General features: G+C 36.3%; 1 protein-coding gene and 1 non-coding gene across 3 annotated transcripts in view; both read right to left on the minus strand.

The window, feature by feature from the left end:
* NIPAL2 (NIPA like domain containing 2) overlaps positions 1–22960 on the minus strand; it is a 96957-nt gene that overhangs the window by 30625 nt on the left and 43372 nt on the right. For both annotated transcript variants that reach the window (XM_077167309.1, XM_077167308.1), the window contains exons 4-5: positions 9540–9599; positions 1338–1459 (exon numbers count right to left, since the gene is read on the minus strand). In XM_077167309.1, the coding sequence (XP_077023424.1) occupies positions 1338–1459; positions 9540–9599 (182 nt within the window). The remainder of the gene's footprint in view (positions 1–1337; positions 1460–9539; positions 9600–22960) is intronic.
* Positions 11454–11643, minus strand: LOC143689321 (U2 spliceosomal RNA). The gene has a single exon (XR_013178762.1). It is a non-coding gene; the product is annotated as a U2 spliceosomal RNA (small nuclear RNA).

Genomic DNA, 22960 nt, shown 5'->3' on the forward strand with positions numbered 1-22960 from the left:
TTTCTCCAGCTTTATCTGTGCTCTCAGCCTGTTTTCAGCAGTCTGAATTTGCTAATTAATTCTGCAATTGGAGCTTGGTTGAGCTACCTTCCTTGCACCTAGTAGTGTCTGTTTCTTTTCCCCTCGGGTAACCAGCCTGCTGTGCCTGTGGAGGAGGGGCGCTGGTCTCCATGGCTTGGGAGACTTACAGCTCTGTGTGGGATCTCAGCTGTTCCAACTATTCCAGTCTGGGGTACTCTGCGTGTCTTGTCACTGTTGTCTCCCCAAGAGTTGTTCTGTACTGTTCCTGGCTATTTACTAGCTGTCTTGGAGGATGAACAAATTTCACACCTCACTATGCTGCCATCTAACACCCCGCCCCTCCGCCCAGAGGTGGTACGATACATAGATTTACTGTCACATAGATTAGGAACTGTCCATTACATATAGGTTACTGTACAGTTCCTATACATCTCAACTTATATTTAGAATAAAGCTTGCCAATAAACATGATCCTGCAAATGCCAATCCACATTTTCAAATAATAGATGTATAAAGTAGTATCATACTATTTCATTTACTTTAGTGGACTGTAAATTTTTTGAGCACACTTCTAATCTATGATTCTGTGCATTTTGATTCTTTTTATGGAATTTATGATTATTTTATCAGTATAGTTCTTGGTTAAATGCTCATTTGACCTACTCCAGTTTTCTTCTTACTACATGGCCATCCTAGGGTATTCTCATCTTCTGATCATAACAAGTTACATTTTAACCATTTCAATCATGCTTTCTCTTTATAACCATCAGATATAACCACTGCATCAAGTAAGATATCCCAATTTGGGTCTTCAAATTTCTAGATAACCTCATCTCATACTTTTTCACATCTCTCAGTATTGTCTTACTGCTATCTGCTCCTTCCCAGACAATCTATTGCATCAGTCTCAATGAATACTTTTTTTTTTAAAAAAGAATATCTACCCGGAATCAAACTCATGAAGCAAAAGGTGTCCTCAGGTATTTCTCCTTGACCTTGGAGGAGGTTTTATGTTTACTTTACCTTGAGTCATCCTAAAATACCATGCTCTAGGATTTGCCAGATTAAACATTGCAGAAACTGTACCAGGGACAGGTTACCTCCAAGAAAAGGATACCTGGGAAATGGGGGGTGGGGGTGGGGTGCTTCTATTACTAACTTAATATTTGAAATATTTTTGGTAGTGGTCAAATATATTTACATTTTAATGATATTAGTGCTGAGAAGAAAAGGTTATATTAGTCCTGTAACAACTGTATATACCAGTAGTCTGGAAAATACAGCTTCAAGGAAAATAAAATACTTAGAATTCTTACCATGTAGACCAGGAATTGCCAGCCAACAAAGTAATACTGCACTGTTCTTGCTGAGATAGCCTGAGTTATATTTGGAGCAAAGTTGACTAACAAATAAGTTCCTGCAAGTGCCAATGCTGTACCTTTAAATAAAAGAAAACAGAAAAACCAAATTGAAAAAGGACACATAAGCCTTTTGGTTGATGCAAACATTGCCTATAGACTGAGCATTACTTGTAAAAGTGCCAAGTTGATGGTCCCTCCATATTAAAATATGATTAATCAAATCATCCCTAGATAGCATCACACATTCACTTGAAGGCATTACTTTTAAAAGGTGATAAGGGCCAAGGAATAGATGGGGTGGGACACAAATTCTGATTTTTCTGTTGTTACAGATGAATTCTGTCATCTTCATTTTAAATCTATGCAAGGAATGTGTCACTGTCACCATTTTACCATTACTTAAAATGGAGGAAGGGATTGTGTATGGGAAGGGTGCAGCGAGGAAGGGTTAAGGAATGACTTGTCCTTCCAAATAACATCGAAAACTGCTTTGTAATATATAATTAGCAATACAAAAATAAAAAAGAAAAAGAAATAGAAAAAAAGAATAGAAAAGAATATATATAATTAGCAGCTACATAGCATTTTAGAGATAGCACACTTGAAACTATAATTCAATTTGTTTCATCACTGAGGTCAGTACTGTCATGTATATAATTTACAACCATCTTTGACTGCAAAATACTGTATACATGTACTCTCACGATTTGAAGGTACTAATTTCCTGTTCCTCTAAACCAAATGATTTGTGTTTTTGAATTCTAGTTTCTGAGAGCAAACAGGATTTGAGTTTTCATATAAACTAGACAACAGCTATCCAGGGTATTGTAGTAGCAACAAAATAAGTTTCCTCTACAGTAGCAAATTATTCTCTAATATCTTTTGAAGACAGGAATTATATACACAATTTTAAAAGCTATTTCTAATGAGAACTTTTAAAATGAAAAACAATATAAATTATTAAGCATTGTAATAAAAACAAAATAATAAAACTATATATAAGAACCTAGGGAAAATTATTGGCCAGTTATATCCTTTCTTCAGGGAAAAAAAAAAGATCTTATAAAACAAATGTTCGAAATTAGGTTCTTCAGAGGAAAGGATTTATTTTAAACAGTCTCCTAAACTTGGTATGGTGAAAGTGGCATAAATGCATTTAATACAATTTAGAAAGTATCAGAGACTTCCAACTATTTCTTTTGTGGAGCCCAAATTCTTTATTTACAATGAGTTTCTCTACCATTATTTCTTTATCTTACCTTATTACAGCTAGTACCAATTAGCTCTCTTTTGTTTGATTTGGTTTTGAATAGGTAATACATGTATACGGTAAAAAACTTCAAAAGATAAACAAGGTTAGTCAGTGAAAAGTTATCTCCTTTATGCCCTTACCACTCACTAGTTTCCCTCCTCAAAATTAACTACTGCTGCTAGTTCTTTTTTAAAAAAATATTTTTACTGATAAATCTTCACACCCATACAATCAATACACAGTGTTCAATCAGTGGCTCAGTATCATCACATAGTTGTGTATTCATTACCAAGATTATTTTTAGAATATTTGTATCGTGTCAGAAAAAGAAATAAAAAGAAAAAAGAAAAAACTCATATATCCCATACTCCTTATTCCACCCTCTCACTGACCATTAGAATGGCAAGCTACCTAATTTATTTTACCCTTTATCCCCCCTATTTTTTATTCATTTTTTTGTCCATATTTTTTTTTACACATCTGTCCGTACTCTGCATAAAAGGAGCATCAGATGCAAGGTTTTTGTTTGTTTTTTTTTTACTGACTCAATAGATAATTTACTATTTTCAGAGTTTTATTTGTGTCTATTTTTTTAAACTTTTTTTATTGCATAGTATAACATATATACAAAGCAAAGAAATTAAAAAGCAATAGTTTTCAAAGCACTCTTCAAAAAGTGGTTACAGGATAGATCCCAGAGTTTGTCATGGGCTACCATACAATCTCTCATATTTTTCCTTCTAGCTCCTTCAGAATATAGGAGGCTAGAGGGCTTAAATACCTTTTTATCATTACAGTCGACTTTTTTTCCTTGTTTTTTTTATTGTGAACAATAATATATATACAAAAAAGCTATAAATTTCAAACTGCAGCACCACAATTAGTTGTAGAACATATTTCAGACTTTGATGTGGGTTACAATTTCACAATTTTAGGTTTTTACTTCTAGCTCCTCTAAAATACTGGAGACTAAAAGAGATCAATTCAATGATTCAGCATTCATTTTCATTTGTTAAGTCCTATTTTCCATGTATAATTCCACCATCAACTTGGATCTTTTCATACCTCTCTTGGGGTTGTTTGGACTATGGCAATTCTAAATTTTTGATATTGGAAGGATCTGTCTCTAATATGAAGTAGGGAGATGGAACTATCTGATGCTCTGGAGAGGCTGGGCTAGGTTTGAGGACTTATCTGGACCAGGGATCCATCTGGAGGTTGTGGGTTTCTGGAAAGTTACTCTAGTGCATGGAACCCTTGTGGAATCTTACATATTGCCCTAGGTGTCCTTTAGGATTGGCTGGAATGGTTTTGGTTAGAGGTTGGCAGGTTATGACAGGAAGATTCTATGCTACCTATATAAGCTTCACAAGCGTAAGCCTCATGATCGAGGGCATGGCCTACTGATTTGGGTGTCCCTAAGTTTTGACACAGTATCAGGGGGTTCCCGGATGGCAAGGTTTAATAGCTCCATAGTCTTTCTCCCATCCCTCAGGGGACTTTGCCAATACTTTCTGATTATCTGCTTAATATACTCTAGGATGTTTCCAGGCATTACAATAATCTAAACAGGATTAAAGGACCACTTTCTTATTCTGTGCTTCCTATGTTTCAGTTGTTCAAATGAACTATACAGATACGTTGAATTAGATTATGCACTACAGAAAATTTCAGTTCCAGATCAAAATAAACCTTTCTTCCATTGGTCTCAAAGAGTATGTGTGGTTCTAAAATATAGACATTGTATTCCTTACCCCTATGTTCTAAATTAATTTGACCCCAACCTGTTCAGCTTTGTTCTTATCTCTAAATATTAGGTTATAAATACAAAACAGCCTCTCAATCATCACTCCAGACTTAATGCAACTGCTCGAAAAGTTTTCAATCTAGGCCTCTGTTTTCTTATTAGTATTTTCTAAAGGTGACCATTCCATTGTTGTTTTTTTGTTCCTGACTTTTGTCTCACCAAGTGTTTCACATGTTCATTCACATCGTTGCGTGCCTCACGACATTGTTTCTTTTTGTAGCAGCACAACCTTCCTTCATAAGTATACACCATTGCTCATCAATCTGCTTCTCCATCAGTGCATCCTTCAGTCACCTGCATTCATTGGGCATTGAGAATTTTTGCATGTATGTTCATTAGGGAGACTGGCCTGTAGTTTTCCTTTCTTATAGCATCTTTACCTGGTTTTGGTATTAAAATGATATTAGCTTCATAAAATGAGTTAGGTAGAGTTCCTTTTTCATCAATTTTTTGGAAAAGTTTGAACAGGATTGGTGTTACTTCTTTTTGGAATGTTTGATAAAATTTCCCTGTAAAGCCATCTGGCCCTGGGCTTTTCTTTGTAGGAAGATTTTTGATGACTGGTTGAATCTCTTCATTTGTGATTGGTTTGCTGAGATCTTTTACTTCTTCCTGAGTCAGTGTAACTTGTTCGTGTGTGTTCAGGAATTTGTCCATTTCATCCAAGTTGTCTAGTTTGTTGGTGTATAGTTGCTAATAGTGTCCTTTTATAATTTCTTTTATTTCCTTAGGGTCTGTGGTAATGCACCCCTTCTCATTTCTAATTTTGTTTATTTGCATCCTTTCTCTTTTTTACTTTGTAGTCTTTCTAGTGGCCCATCAATTTTATTGATTTTCTCAAAGAATCAACTTTTTGTTTTATTGACAGGTGTGTGTGTGTGCTGACTGAGAGGCAGTTAGCTATTGCTTTTATGGGACACTAGGGGTCACAGAACAAACAAATTAATATAAAACCACTTGGGATCCCCTCTAATCAGTACACTCTCTCCAGCTTTTTCAGGTTTCTGGTGGCTAATCTTTGAAGGAGTACTGCTGGCTTGGAAAGTCTCACTAATCTGTGAATCAAAACAGTCCTGGACCTCTCATTAGGAAGTCTTACCTTCATGAAACAGCTCTGAAACCAGTGGCCAATCTATCCTCTCAACCAGAAACGATGGTTTGTTGGGCTAGATTTGTATTCTAGATACTGGCCCCAAACCAATTTGACCTCTGATGTGGGAGAAGAAGGAAAAAGATGGTCTTCACCTCACTATTAATTTCTTGGCATTTGATCTAGGGAAAATATTTCTAGGTGGTTTGAATTAATCAACTAACTGTTCTCTGCGAAGTGCTGATGAATTGAGTATAATTTTTATTTTTATGTTGACATTATCTGGGCTTAAAACAACCAGCATCTCACAGACTATTAGATTCAGCACTTTTGATGACTAAGGGAGATGAGAGAGGAACATGCTATGCTTTTGGCTGATTTAAGGAGAGGAAAATTTGGTAATTTTTTAAAGGAAAAAATAATCACTAAAATTATTTAAAATTATTAATCCACTAAGAATCAGAGCACAGTCCAAAACCTGTCATTGACTTAATAGTAATTGGCTATTCCTTTCAGACACAGCTTTTGTGAGGTCATTTTTTCAGGCTAGTGGTGAAAAGCTTCATAGCCAAAGAACAAAATTTGGCAATGAATTAGTTCAGCTTGTTTCCACATGGACCCCAAGTCTTCATTTGTTCCATCATGGAAAACAAGCTTTCATTTGCTTGAAGCAGGGAAAAATAAATGATTTTTCTTTGCACATTTTGACAACTTAATTTTTAGCATGCTCATATACGAACCTCAAAAAAAAAAAAAACACATTGATTACTCTTTCTCTGGTTTTAATTCATGCATTTTTAGCTTTAACAAAAAGAGCCAAACTTTCTCAAGGCAACAAAAGCACAAAGAAAATGCATTTGACCTAACATATTACTGAGCGAGGTTGGGGATAAGTCCTTCCCAGAGTTTGCTTAAGGAAAATGGTTTTTCATGTATCAGATAATGATACTCTTAAGATATTGCTCCTTAGAAGCACTGGTATGCAATAGGTGACTAAATCCTTTTTCATTCTTTTGACACTAGATTGAAGCCAAGAATTGATCACCTTTAACTATAATTTGAAACAAATGTGACTTATCAGTTACATATAGCCTTAGTCACAAAGCAATAAATTATGAAGGCAAAAACTCCAACCAGACTTATGGAAAATGTTACTAGATTATCAAAATTCATAAAAAATCCTAATTAACATTTCTTGGATTAACTAGCAGTGTAGTGATAGAAGGGAATGTAGTGGTAGTAGTAAAAATAACAGCTAATGTTATTGAGCATTTTTATGTGACAGGTCCTGTTCTAAGAGCTTTACATACACGAACTCATTTAATCCCGTAGTGGTAACATTATCTTCATTTTAAAGACTAGGAAATTGTGGCTTAAAGAGATTAAGTAACTTTGCAAAGGTCACATAGCTCTCTGACACTAGGGACTTACCCTCAACTTTTATGCTTTATCAGGATGCTCTTGTTAGTATACCTCACTATGTACTAGTTATATGACCTTAGGCAAGTTATTTCATCTCTCTAAGCATCAGACTTTGCTTCTGTAAATGGGTTGTCCTACATTTAAATGAGACAATCCATGGCAAGAATAAATGTTAGCTATTATTATTCAATAAATGTTAGCTCTTATTAAAACTAAAGAATTGATAATTTTAAAAATTGCTGTAATGGGCCTATTCCTCTGAACTTTATTCTACTCTTACTTAGCTCATGAAGAAAATAAATTTTTTAAAAGGCCATTAAGATATTGCCAAAGTTTTTCTTTTTACCCAAATCTTTTACAAACGACTGCTTTTATTAGAGGGGAAGTGTGTGTATGTACATGTTTCATATCCCTATTACATCTTAGTATTAACACTTGGAAATTAAGACGTATAAACAGTGAGAATTATATTGATAGGGCTATACATTCTCAAAGTGCTTTTATATAAATTATCCAATATCATCCTCAAAATCGTCTTACATATTTGACAGCAAACTGAGGTTTAGAGAAGTCAAATAATATTAGGTTGGCCACTAGTTGATGGCAGAACTAAATTTGCACCCATGAGAGTAAGTTAAGTTATATCCTTTAATGTTGAGCTAATTTGTTGCTTCTGGTAGTGTTTAACTTTGTTGGGTTTTCTAAGTATATAAATATCAAGTCATCTATACATATTGATATTTCTATTTCTCTTTCTCATAGTTATGATTTTCATTTATTTTTCCCTAATTCTTATAGGCAGCAGTTTGTAGTATGGTATGAAATAGAAACTTACCTTACTTTTCCATCTCTGTAAACTTACTTTTCCATCTTTATAACACTGCTTATGCTATTCCCTCTGAATGCCTGCCTCCAAATACTTGGATGTTTAAATTCAATCCAGCCTTCAGAATTGATTCAAATGCTACCTCTGCTCTGAAAAGTTCTCTCCAATCTTCCAGGTAGAGCAATCCCTCTTTTTCTAAACCAGTGGTTCTAAATCAGGGGCAATTTTTCCTCCCAGGGGACATTTCACAACATCTTTAGATATTTTGGGTTATCATAAATGGGACAGAGGATGCCACTGGCATCTACTAGATATGTTACTAATGTATATAATGCCCAGGATAGCCCCCTACAATAAAGAATTATCTGGCTCAAAATGTCCACAGTGCCAAGGTTGAAAACCCCCCATTCTAAATTAAATGCTCATGGCATTATGAAACATATTCTTTTCTACCTTTAAAAAACTTCTCTTTCTATATATTTTATATTTGTCATCAACTGTAAATTATCATTTTTTATTACTAACATTCAAAACAACTAGCAAATATCTCCTTTATATCCATCTGTATTGTATCACTTAATACCTTAGATTATATTGGAATCAACAATTAACTACAAAAGATGACATTTCTTTGAGTTAGTGGTTGATTAAAGTTTCCTTAAGACATCTGATAAATGAGACAGATAATGTAGGACATAATTTTTTAATTCATAAAAACTCAAGGATTGGCCATTTAAATTTTTTATTCCATACAACTGCCCCAAATGATTCCATTAACCACAATACATAAAAAAGGGTGTAGAAAAATAATGTATTTGAAGAGATACAATTCACATACACAAGCATTTGGAAAAAAACATTTTAACCGTGAAAAATTTGACAATGTTGACTAAATACTTTACTAGCAGAATCAATCCAAGGAGGAAAAGAAAAAGAGAAAATACTTTTAAAACACTTGGCTCAAGAGAAACATGATCAGGGAAAACAAATGCTCAACATACCAACACTGGTGTCACATTTAGAGCTCAAATTTTTAAAAAAATATGATCTCCCTGGAGGAGAGTAAGCAATGTTTTATTTAAACTGCCTAAAGTATCTGTATTCATTATCATATGTCAGCAGCAATTCAAACAGAGTTTTGTTGAGAAAGAAAATATGAATCTTCATAATTCTTTACACCACTGACATTTCCAACAAGATTATAGAAAATACAATCAATAAATGGTGGCTTTGCCACCATCCTTTCTTAGAAACAGCAAGGCTACTGCTATTTACCACTAATGCTGCATTTTCAAATAAAAGTTTGAAGGGGAAATTTCTGTGTTACTTTTGGAAAGAGCTAAATACATATTAGGTAGTTAGCTGATGCATCTAATTTTTCTTTTGTGGTTTTCATTTTTATGTATTATTTTCATGTGACAATCTAACAAATATGTCCTTTGAAGTGGAATAGTCTATGTTCACATGTGAACAGATGTTTTCATTGAATTTTATTAGGCTCATAAAACTTTCATAACATTCATAAAAATAATATTGTAAAATAATAATTTGGTGTGGCCAATAGCATGCATGGGCAGTGGTCAAAATGAAAATGAACTATTAAATGTGAAGGAGCTGATGACAGCTCCAAAACAGAATAATGCTCACCTCTAAATGAGATTACAACCATTTCAGTAATTTGTTCTCAGCAGTTAATGTGCATTTTTTTTTAGAGAGCGAATCAAACAATGATTACTCATATGAATTTAATCAATACTTACCTAGTAAGTCTGAGGCTCTCAAATTTTCTTTCAGAAACATAACAGAAATAATGGCACTACCTATAAAGAAAATGGCTTGTTAGTGGTGTTCCGATAGAAAAACACATTATGCAAAACCAGTTGAAAGAACCTAAGTAGTTGTGTCCCATGCTTGCCTAGCTGGGTCCTGATCACAGACACCTGGCATTGTGGCTATAAAAATTATGTTCTTCTTCCTTCATGGCTGAAGATATATGGAACCAGCCTGGTTCACAATGGGTTTAGGACAGTGGTTGGACTTACACCTGGGATACACTGAGGACAATACAGTTTTACTAAATGAACTAAATAAATAAATGGAAAGGAAGAAGAAAGGCAGAACAGGAAGGGATGGGAAGGCAGGAAGAGAGAAGGAAAGGAAAAGAGGGCAGAAAGAAAAAGGACCTCTTAACTTTAAATAAGTACCAGCATTTCCTCTTACAATCCCTACCCCAGTTAATGACACCTATATCCAACTATTACCACCGGAACTTTAGGACTTCTGGTCTCCTCCTCCTTCCATTACACATCCAACAGGCGATGGAGTCTATCAGGCCTGTGTCTTACTCTCTCTCATGTCCAGCCCCTTCTCTTCATCCCCTTGGTCCTGACCCAGCTCAGGCCAGCTTCATCTCTGTTGTAGACCATTATAATAGCTTCCCTGCTGCCTCCTAGTTTCTCACTCCCCTTCCCCATGCCATCACCAAAGTAATCTTTCTAAAATGTAAATCTAATGTAAATCCACTGCTTTATTTTGGTGGCTACAGGACAAAGCCCAACCTTTTGAGCATGCCATTCAAAGACATCCATAGTTTTGCTCTTGCCACTTTCCTCACATTTGTCCTTGCTCTCTTTTGTATTCTATGCTCTACTCCTGCTAAAATAATCATAATTCCCAGAATGCACTATTCGGTTTCATGCTCAACGGCTTCTACATGTGTTATTCTCTCTGTAACTCTGCCTCCATCCTGCCCAGCTCTAGACTCAGGTGTCACCTCCAGGTTGACCAATTCCATCATTATGCTGTGATCACACCCTGTACATTGCTTTTCATTATGTCTAAGATTTATTTGCCTTCTCCCCTAAAAGATTATCAGTTCCTTTTAGTCTGAGAATCTAGCATCTCCAGTACATAGCTAAGCTAGTACCTAGTATGTAAAAGGTGTTCAATACTTGTTAATTCAATAAAAGAGTGTTGGTGGGATCTCTGCCCCACATTTGCTGACGCTAGTGGTGTTGAAGACCCTCTTTCCAGTTTTCAGTGTTAATGAACTCTCAACTCCACGGCTGACCTGCATCCTGCTGCTGTGGCCTCCGGAACATGGGGGATGTTGAGGCTCTCTGAATTGTTCCTCTTTTTTTTTTTCTTTATTATTTTTTATTATTATTTTTTTTATAGAAAAGAGAGGTAAAGAACATGGTGCGTGGGGGGGTGAAGACAGAGGAAGGTGGCAGGTAAGGCAGAAGGTGATCGGAGAGTATGATGCTAGTAACAAAGGGGGCTATAACCACCGGGAAGCGTAAGACCCAGGATAGAACAGAGAGAGTGAGCCAGGAGCAGCTGACGCAGTTGATGGCGAGAAGGAGATGGTTTCTCGCAGGTTGGAGCAAGTATCGAATGAAAGGGCCTGTGTGCAGCACAAGTGAAGTGCTCACACAAGACTTACTACCTAGCATTTATTTACCACTTGGGCGAAATCTGGGTTGGCCATCGCCATGAATAAAGGACGTGACAGCAGGAAGGAAAGAAAAAAAGAGGCAAAGAAGAAACGACAGCACAAGCAGCTCAGGGGGAAAGACACGAAGAGAGCTCTGGACAACCCGGTCTGGTAAAGAACAGGAGCAAGGCAGGAGAGCAAGAAAAAGTCAAGTCTGCTAGTTCACACCGCAATTGAGGAGGGGTGCACCGTTCCTGGAAGTACTGCAATACCAGGTTGATGCGTGGAGTGGACGGACCAAGCTCCTTTTCATCTCCCTGCTCCAAAAATCCATTTAATATATTGTCCTCGGATAGAGCACGTATCAGATATTAAACTGATAAGAACAGATACTACACTTGATCTTAGCCAAAAGGCCGAGAAGCGATTTTTTCCTCTTATGGAACCGTTCCTCTATGAGTACAGGCATGGAAAAACTGAAACTTGCAATAATATATACACACACACAAAACACACGATACAATTTGTATTTTAAGTTTTAGCAAAAATTAACTGGGATTTTTTTTTTCACATGGGCAGGCCCTGGGACTCAAACCCAGGTCTCTGGCATGGCACACGAGAACTCTGCCACTGAACCACTGAAAATGCCCGCCCAACTGGGATTTTTTTTAAAGTAAAAATATAGGAAAGAAAAATCGTCAATAAAATAATCTGATCATCTAGAGAAAATGTAAGTTAATATGTTGGTATATTTATTTTCTTTATCCTTGAGGACTTCTTTTCTCATAGTCGAGATCAAACCATAATATATAATTTCTTTCCTCAGTTTTCATATTATAAACAATTTGCCATGTCATTAAAAAATCTTCATTGACATAATTTTAATGAGTCTGTTTAGTAATCCATTAAATGGATGCTGTAGTTAAACATGGTTATGTCTGATGTTCCGGCAACTTATTTAAAACAAAATAACACATCCACACCAGAAAGACCTTATTCAAAATAAACTGGGACTCTCATATGTTTCCTCCATCTTACTCTCTCTTGACCTAGTTCTCTCTCATCCAGTTTGAACTATGTCCTTGCAAACCTTTCCTGAGACAGGTTCTTATAGGAATGGAAGCCTCAAACAGAATATACAGTGTGGGAAACGTTCACCAAGTTCACCTTTAATTGGGTGATGTGGCTTTAAAACACTGAAGTATGATTTTCTGAAGACAAACTCATATAGATACACAAATCACTAAATTAAGAACTGAATTTGGGATGGGTATAAAAATGTACTAAAGTTTTCTAGTGCAGATTTGGACCAAGACAATTCAAGGAAACTAATTTCACATGTTAAAGGTGAACATTAAAAAGGTATAAAAACCAAGACTCTTCTATCACTGACTTCCTGTGTAGTTAGATAAGGTATGTTTCCAAGCAAAGGGAGCTAGATCAGCCATAAGAAAACAACAACAAAAAACAAGCAAAAAAAAAAAAAAAAGGTGAAGTATTGCTACACCAACACATATTGGATACATTCCATTCTTGAGATGATCTTTTCGTTGCAAAAGATTCCAGTAGGAAGGGAGAGGAAGACATTTTAGAGCTAAGATACATAACAGCGTTGTTCTCTAGGTCCTAAGTATTTAACTGGGAAACTGAGGTCCAAAGAGTTGTTTGCTTATGCACAGATCCATTTTTCCAATAAACATTTACATTACAGCTGAGTTGGAACCAGCATCCACGCTTCCTTATTCCCAGTCCAGGGCTCTTTCCAGTTCGCTACACTCCATTGCCTCCCGCAAAGCAAGAAAGGACATTATATTCCTTCTCTTGTTGCTAAGCCGCAGTTTCATAAATAATTTTACTTTCAGAAGCAAGAAGGAAAGATGTTATGTGGGAGATAATTTCATTGCTAAAAGCAAAAAGAACATGATTGGTAAGAATAAACTTGAAATTACTATATGTATCAAATTGTATCAATTGCTATAAAGTAATCGGAGTTTTGTAAAAATACATATGCTACTTTCATTTTCTACGGAAAAATTTAGCTTAATGCACTTCCACATTCATTCAATGAGACAATTTTTTTTCTGATTTAAGAGAACATGAGTTTTTCCACAAAATTTTTGGATAAGCGAACAAGAAGCTTTTTAGTTTTACTAACCTGGTAAAAAATAATTTAAAAATTCTACTAAGGGGGTGTTCTAGTTTGCTAGTTGCCAGAATACAATATACCAGAAACAGAATGGCTTTTAAAAGGGGGAATTCAATAAGTTGCTAGTTTACAGTTCTAAGGCTGAGAAAATGTCCCAATTAAAACAAGTCTATAGAAATGTCCAATCTAAGGCATCCAGGGAAAGATACCTTGGTTCAAGAAGGCTGATGACATTCAGTTTTTCTCTCTCAGCTGGAAGGGCACATGGCAAACATGGCGGCATCTGCTGGCTTTCTTGTGGCTCTACCAAAGGGACTCTCTCCAAAATGTTTCCTCTTTTAAAGGATTCCAGTAAACAGCTCCACCTTCAGTGGGTGGAGACACACCTCCATGGAGTTACCACTCACAATTGGGTGGGTCACATCTCCATGGGAACAATCAAAATGCTCCCACCACACAATACTGAATGAGGATTAAAGGACATGGATTTCTGGGGTCCACCACAGATTCAAACTGGCACAGCGGGGGTGAGTATGAGGGTAGTTCAGTGGTAGAATTCTCGCCTGCCATGCGGGAGACCCGGGTTAATTCCCAGCCCATGCACTTTCCCCAAAAGCAAACAAGCAAACAAACAAACAAAAAACCCCCAACCAAACAAAAATTCAACAAATGGTGCTGCAATAACAGGATACTCACATGAAAAAAGAATGAAATATTACCCCTGCCATACAGTATACAAAAAAAAATTCTAATACACTTACTTGCAAATTCATTTTTTGTTTTTTGGAATGAAAGAACTCTACTGTATTAGATATTATCACAAGTAAAATGGTAAATTGAATATGCTTGAAGTATGTTTTTTGCATTTTCATTTTATCCATTTTAGAACCAAGAATTAATTCATAAGCATTACAGCACAAGTAGGTTCCCAGTTATGATGCTTGGCCAAGTGATGGTGCCCAGTTGTCTGGTCAGGCGAGCACTGGCCTGACCATTGCTGCAAGGATATTTCATGGCTGGCTGATGAACCGGAAGACTGGTGTATTAAATCATCAGTCACTTGTATGCAGCTGTGGCCGATTACATCTGCAATCAACTAAGGCATGCCTCCCACAATGAAATAATCCAATCAGCTGAAGGCTTTTAAGGAAGAAGAGAGACTTTTTCATTGCTTTTTCAACCAGCGAGCCTCTCCTGTGGAGTTCATCCAGACTCTTCATCAGAGCTGCCGAATTCACAGGCTGCCCTAGGTTTTTGGACTCTTCCATTCCCAGAGTTGCATGAGACAGCTTATAAATCTCATGTTTACAGATCTCTCCTGTTGGTTCTGTCTCTCTAGAGAACCCTGACTAATATACCAGTAGAGGTTGTTTTTTTTCCTAAACATATTCTCTGTTTATGAATTTTTTTTTGCAAATCCATTTATTTTGTAAAACATGGTTAAAATGAGAGCTGTGTTGAGCAAAAAGACAATATCTGAGCAACAACTAATAACATGACTTCCAAGTACAGTAGTAAATTTTTGTAAATGAGAGAAAATATATAAGCTGAAGTGTTTCCATATATCTTTGTATGCAAAAATCTGTCAAGGTCTCTCTAAGTAGTTGCTATAACAGTACCCATTACCTAATGAACAGAGAGAGAGAGAGAGAGAGAGAGAGAGAGAGAGAGAGAGAGAGACAGACAGACAGAGAGAGAGAGAGAGAGAGAGAGAGAGGGAAAAACTATTTTATCTTTTTTTCCAATAGAAAATTTGATATTAAAAAAATAGAGCATTTCAAGGTCAAGAGTTTAAAGAAGCATTAAAATAGAACATGTCTGTACACTGAATAGATTTGTACCAGATATGATTAAACTATAGTTATTACTGAATATTTACATAGGAAGTCATAGTTTTGTGTACATTTTTGGCTTGAGGCATCTTTGGGAAGAGGCTCATAAATGCTTTTTCATTCTGTCGTTCATAGGACACTGGTCTACACAGAGTGTTCACAGACACTGGTCTATACAGAGGGTGCTCACTGATCTTGGTGCTTAATTAATAAGTGCCTTTTGAGGTAAAAAAGAAAAAAAGGTGCAAAAAAATCAGGAGGAACATATTTGCTTCCTAGGCATTCAATAAAATCCTGGAAAGTTAATAAACTCATCCCTTCCATTCAGAGGGACTTTTTTTGCAAGGATCAAACTTTGCTATTTTCCCAGGCAAAACATACAGTCCCTAGCCAATGAACTGTTATTCTTGGCTGTTGGGAAATATTTACAAGATTTGTATCCACTGCCCTCCCAAGTTTATCAACAATTGATGGTAGATGATGCTACTGCAGTTGCCCAATGAAGCATCTCATCTTGGGACCTTCAGCTGTGTTGGGTATATAAGATTTGTGATCAGGGGACCTAATCTGAGCTGACTTCAGATTATCCTTACTTCACTATCCTTAAGGAAATGCTTTATCAGAAAGGATAAGGCTGATTAGTGAGGATGCCATGAAATAGAATTAGCCAAAAAATATTCCCTACTCTTTACCACTCAAAATGTCACTCCAGGTAAAAAGGAGTGGGTCCTCCTGAAGGAAAAATACATGAAAGAAAAATCTTCCATAAAATAATCTCATCTAAAGAACTCTCAGTTCAAATGTTTTGGGGCTATAACTGTTGGGGCTATGAAGCTGCATAGGATGGCAGGGTTGGAACAGCGTGCTGGTTTGGGCTCTGTCAATAACCAGCTATGGAATACAGCACAAGTCAATGCATTATCCTCTGGGTCTCAGTTTCTTCATTGGTAAGATGAAGTATGTTTCTAATACATGGTTTCTAATCATCGTTCTTGCTCTAACATGGTATAAATAGACAGTTACTATAGATAAGAGATTATAGTTCAAGCTGAGTTGTTTTTGTTTTCCTAAGCAGTTTGCAAGATTTGAAAGAAAAGTAAGAGATGGGTCTTCTGTTTTCCCAGACGGCCATGACGTGTGTGTGTAGGTGTGACTGAAACACCAAGACCTGACTCACAGTCCTTTTCCTACTAAGTGTTAGTACATTTTGAAGCAGGTATTATGATCATTAGTGAAAGAAATCTAACTCCCTGCTGAGGAAGTTATGGACCCACTCAGAGGCCATTTCCTAACCCTCCCTACCTAGTTTCTTTTCCCCTCTTGCTAGTATGTGTGCAGGTATTTGGCATATTTCTATTTTTACTGTTATGCATGCAGGTGTTTGGTATGTTTTCATTTAGCAAGATACTGCAAGCAACCCAGGGGAGATGTTAAATCTCAATCAGCCCTAGTTACTTCTCAGTGCACAAAGGTTGCTCGATGCATGTATTTTGCTTGCTGCCATGGCAGAGTATATAAAACCCCAACACTTGGGCAGCCCTAGTGTCCCTCATCTCTGACGTGAAGAAGGGTGTATGGAGCTGCTAGACCCTGGCCCCAGCATTTAGCTTCCCTGGGGAACTGGCTATATTGAGACCTTTCCCCTGCTCTTTTAGACCCTTTGTACTGTGTAAATAATAAAGCAGTCATTTGCTGAAAGTCTCTGTTGGCCTGAGGCTGCATTCTCACTGAGGCACCATATAGCACACACCCTAATGTATAAAAAATGGTTAAGCATACCCAATAAAAAATTCACAATTGAGAATACACAAATACATTACCATAATGAAAGAAAGGCAAGTTAAAACTAGGTGCTATTTTCCACACACAATTTTAATGCTTCGTGCCAACAACAGTCAAATGAAGTAAGAACTCCATACATTGCTAGTGTCATTGTAAACTGATATAACCTTTCTGAAGAATGATTTCATAAAATCTATGAAAGCCTTTTGGCTTTTCAAATTCTTTGATCCAATAGTAATTCTGCATCTACAAATCTGTCCCAAGGAAATAATACAAAATATGGAAAGAATTTCAAGCTTAAAGGTGTTCACTGAAAAATTATTTTTCACAGTAAAAAAAAAAAAAAGGAACAATTTAAATGACCAGCAAAAATAGACAAACTATTATATAGTCAATTAAAATTATGATTGAAAATGATAAACTGATACAGAAAATGTTTATACTATAATGTTAAAAAAGCCAGGAAATTAAATTTACACAATGACTATGTTTTGAAAACGTATACACAATAATGGTGGCTAAACATTCTACTAAAAATTTGACACGGAATAATTTACTTCTTCTATCCTCCCAACATCCCGATGAAATAGGTGTTGCTACACTCATTTTACTGATGGGAAGACTGAGGCTCAGGGAGGTAAAGTTCATTAGCCAGTGTCACACAGTGACTCCAGAGCCAGGCACTGAGCCACAATGCTTATCCTGCATTAACAACTAAATAAATAAAGCCTGAAAGGTAACACATATGAAAGATAATATACCAACATTCAAACAGTGGTTATGTAGGTGTCATGGGATTAAAAAAAAAAATACAGTGGGAAGGTATATTCTCCTACGACCCAATAAGAGAAAAGAACAAAAAAAATCTTCTAGTATTTTCTCTGGCACCAAATTACGCGTGGGGTAGGCTTTAATGTATTCACCTGGCTTTGAAGTTCTCAAGCTTTATGATCAGAAAGAAACTCAGCAACAGTTATAATGGACTGACTCCAACTATCTCAGAGTTACTCAAGTGACCATCCTGAATGGAGAATCAAACAAGTTTCCTGGTGGCTTCACCAGGAACCAAGTCTGGACGTGGAGGAAGATACCAGCCTGAGGGTTCAGACCATGCCCTGGTATTAAGCCTCCCAGTACTTCCTGGTTTACTTAGGAATAAACTCCTGGTTTGACTTCAATGTACTTCTCTCTGACATCACACAGGCTGTGAGACTCAGGCCTGGCTGTTGTTATGGAAGAATTACTTAGCTTAAAGTGACCATTGTTGACGGTCTAAGATCCAGGACAGGCCACAGTAAGAGGGGAAAAAACAACTATAAATTAATCTGGTATATGAAGGCTCAGAGAAGTCATACAAACTTGATTTGCATTTTCTTCTAGTATTAGCTACAAATGGGGATTATTGAATCAGAAGCACCAAACTTTTTATGTTAGCAATTAAACTCAAGGACATATTCTTACGTGCTAATTTAGATCATTGCATCTGTAGCATAGAAGGTAAATGGGCATTTCCTTTTTTAATTACATTACAGACATAGGTACATTTTTTACTTAAATTCACTTCCCCCCACAATAATGATTTTTTTAAACATTTAATAGTGTAGAAGAATTCAATAGCCATTTAAATGTGTATGGTATGGGTATTTTGTAATGTATGCATGTTTATTTAATCCTCTTTTTAATCTTTTATGACTTTTTAAAAAATCAACTATACTCAAACGTGATTATGAACTTGATGGTCTTATCTCATTCAGTTGGAAAGGAGAAAACCTTTGGCCACATACTCAAATGATGGCAGGGACCAGCTGGGTAATCCTTCAAAGAGGAAAAACAAGGAGACAGCCACGGGTAGGCCCTAGCCGAGTGTAAACCTAGTGTTACCAATCTGATTCTATAAAAGGAGACAAAAATCTGGTTTTTGTAAAACATGGTCTAATTTTTAAGCATGGGAAATTAATTCATTTTCATTAAAAGTATTAGAGAGCCAAATAAAGCACAGCAGCAGCTGGATCTGGTCTACAAGTCACAGCTTGTAAACTCTGATCTAGTCCACAAATGAAAATTGCATCAATTTTTGTTTCCTGGACATTACATTTCTTCTTTAACCTCTATGATCTGAAGAGAAACCAGAGTATATGTTTATATACTCATGTTTATAATATAGGAAAGTAGAAGACAATGTATTAAAGAAAACTCTCTTTAAAAAAAACACAAAAGCATGATAGGAAAAGAACATATTTATATAATAATGCTACAAATAGATCCTCACATGTAAATATCTGGCTTGTGGTTTCTGACCACTTAAAATGGCAACTTTATTGTACTGTTAAAAGGAAACCACAGAAACACTTCCATGTCAGTCACAATCAAACTTCAAACACATGGACACACTAAGCGTGCTTACAGGCTCAATCGACTCTAACTGTATTGATGCACTGTTCTATAATTACCATTCCCTGTTGGTTTTAGAATTTTAGGAAAAAATTATGTCATTACAATGACTTCTATAGAATTAGGATTTGAAGATTTGAGGATGTGACAGCTTGGAAAATGTCTTTTTACAATAGAAAAATTGGCCTGCCATCCATGTTGGAAGGAATAAAAGTATCAAGTAATTCACGTTGATGAAAAAAATTACTATTATAATGATGTAGTACCATTGTTCATAGGTAATTTGAGTAATTTCAAATAAGGAAATTTACCTAGATTAAGAGCAATAACCCGTGCTTTTCTACAATTTTTGGGCACACAGACATTAATGATTAACTCTGAAAAGACACCAAAAAAGTAAAAACACTACCATTGATAAGATTAACTCTATGTTATAAATGTAATAGCATATAATTTGATCAACAGCAATTTCTCTAGAAATACTTCATGACACTTTTCAAAAAAAATAAAGGTGGGTGGGGAAAGACATCTCAAATAATGTTTTTAGGTTTCAGGAATGATTTCTACTGGCTGAGAGTGTATGAGAAAACAAGCTAAAGCTTAACAGTTTTATTCGAGACATTCTATTCAGGCTATTTTTTTGGACAAATATGCTAATGCAGACAACCCAGCAAATTGTTCAGAAAAGCATTTTTCTGCATATTTCAAACATTAAAATAAATGTCCATATACAGTACCACTATAATAAGCATCTGGTGAGATTTTAGTGTTCTAGAGATTTTATCCAGGCTGGTTTCTAAGCCTACTATTCTCTAAGGACAGAGAGAATTAGCAGCATCTAGGTTTGTGAAATAATACAGGTCACTCACTCATCGGTCTGTTTGTGTTTGCTTTCATTTGTTCCTAATAAAAATCTTGGAGGCAAAAGTTTCTGCTTGAGATGACTTCTTTGGAATTCCATAAGGCCTCACTAGGACTTTCTGGCTATGCTATGACCATCATCTAATGGATTACAGACACACTGCAGTTTACAGCTTTGTAGCAGTACAACAGAAATATGCAAAACAACATATATTCCACAACATGTTTTTTAATTTGAGCAAAAGCCAGCATATTAGGAAAAATGGAAGATGGAAGAGATTTATTAGTCATACATCTCATCCTCTCCTCATCTCAGTGCAGTTAGTGCTCCAAACTTAATCCAAATTAGTCCAGTAGCAGGGTGTCTAATTCTCTTAGGAAATTTTTCTAGGGCCAAGAAGACCCTGCTGCTATTAATTCTGTCTTTCCACATAAAATTCCAAGTATTTAATCTCATATAATTCAATCATTTATAACTCATGCTTATTCAGCTGGGCAATAATTAAGTAAGGTAGCCAGTCTTATGTTTCTTATATTACCTGGTATGGTGGATGTTCATTCAGTATTAGTTTCTTACCTTTAACTACCTCATCCAAAGTACTGCCTGATTTTAACCTGTAAAGAGGTGATATGTTCTTTGGAATCTTTTCTGATTACTTTAAATCAATATACTCAGAACCATAGAACTGGAAAATACCACTGGTGATTCCATCATATTCTATTTCTCTCTTCCTCCTTGCTCTTGCAACAATCCCCTTCAACCCCCCTCTCTCTTGCCAGCCCCTGGGCAAGTTTACTTAATACTGAATGAGGTCCACTATGAATCCTTCAATTGCATGTGCTTCAACTCTTTGGATTGCTGACAATTTCATCAGTTTTAAAAATCTCTAAATGCTTAAGCATAGCATAAATAATAGTCATGGGATGAACAGAAAAAAAAAAAAAGGAAACATTACAGACAATGCCATACTTTCAGATGCACAAATAATATAACTCAACCCCCAAAGGGTAGGCTTATAAAACTTAAAGTGCTCAGAAGACTCCCTTACAATGGAATATTTACTATGCTTTGTCAAGAACTGGAATCTTTTAAACAAGAGTTTTTTCTTTCCATTATCACAGATCATCCTATCCTCATTTTATTAAAATTCAAACTCAAACCAGCTCTGCAAGGCCATATTACGTGATTTCCCTGTGCCACGGTCTCCCGGAGAGAGCAGACAGCAGGCCAGAAAAACCCACGTACGGTCTCCAGTCCTTGATCTCAGCTGAACGTGAGGACTGGCATTAAATAAGTCATTCTGGAGGTGAGAGCTGCTGAAGGGGATGTAGCTTCAGAGCCACAGTGTAAAGTGGGGCTGGTCATGTACTGCTCAGAGACATCAGTCCCGAGGAGACACTACCACATAACAGACCTTGTTGATCTATATATTTCTGTGGACAATTTTCGGACAGATGGCACCAGAATGTCTTCCTCTGATAAAATCACTGTATTATAGTAATTTGCAGGCAGACAGAAAGAGAGCATCTTAAGAAAGGGCTGCTTTTTTTCTAATTCACAAAAGCCACCAAATATATTCGGGGGGGGCCCATGTAAGACACTAAGGAAGGAGAGAATAAACCCATTTAACTATGCCTAGAAGCCTAGAAAGAGAAAAAGAGTTTTCCTGAGACATGAAGGATTAGTGGTAGTTCAAAATTTTATAATGAATGCCACACAGGATACCCAAATTACTTATTTCTTTTTACTGGTCCTTTGGTATAATAACAGTTTCCCAGAAAACACATTCTCAAATTGCATTAAGACCTAAAAGAAATCTACCAATTGGCTCTGTTAATTAGCAAATGAACAAAAATGCTATGAACCCAGGGCAAGAAAAGGGCAAGTCACACACTCACAGGGTTTCTTAGAACACCTCTGCAGCTGTGTGTGGAACTAGTGTTTAGAAAGTGCTGCCTCTGGGTGAGCGTGCCAGTGAGGGAGAGCAGGGCACACAGAGAGGACAAGGAAGGACAGTGTGAGAGAACATCCAAGGTGGGAAAATTGGGGGAGAGTGCATGCTGAATTCCCTACGATGTTTACCATAGTTTATCTTACATATTAGTCCTAAAAAAAACTTGTCTGTTCATCCAAACTGTGCAAAAGAAACAGGAATTTCAATTATGCAAGATGAAATAGCAGGTATGACATATTAGCAATTGTACGTGCAGGTAAGACTAGTGCCCATGTTTACCCAAATATTATCACCTTATTTCTGGAAATAAATGTTTATTTCTGACATGAACCTGACCACCTAATAAGAGGGAAGAAGATAGAAGAAAGAACCCTTCAATAAACCTATGCGTTAAAACTTTTAAAAGTGTTCTGGATTTTAAGTTTCCTTTTTATTTGAAAAGGAACACAAGAGTAAAGAAAAACTGGAAAAGCATATGCAATCTCACATGCAATGCTGTAACAGAAATTATTTTTTATATTCAAAGGGAAGTTGGATTTTTATTAAAGTTTCCAAAATATAATAGGAAAAAATTCTACACATAGAAAAGTGTAGACACCCTTCCACCTCATCTGTAGATACAGCTGTACGATACATCTGTTTTGAAAATATTTCCCAATGCTTTAAGTTTTCCAGGGTTTCTAGAATCTTTATAAAGGTTGTCAGGGCAGTGTGCTGGGGAGAAGCTTCACTCACCAGCAGTCTCTTGTCCAACAGTGAGACTTTATGATAACCTCAC

Source organism: Tamandua tetradactyla, chromosome 6, assembly GCF_023851605.1.
Source record: "Tamandua tetradactyla isolate mTamTet1 chromosome 6, mTamTet1.pri, whole genome shotgun sequence".
NCBI classification, from domain to species: Eukaryota; Metazoa; Chordata; class Mammalia; order Pilosa; family Myrmecophagidae; genus Tamandua; species Tamandua tetradactyla.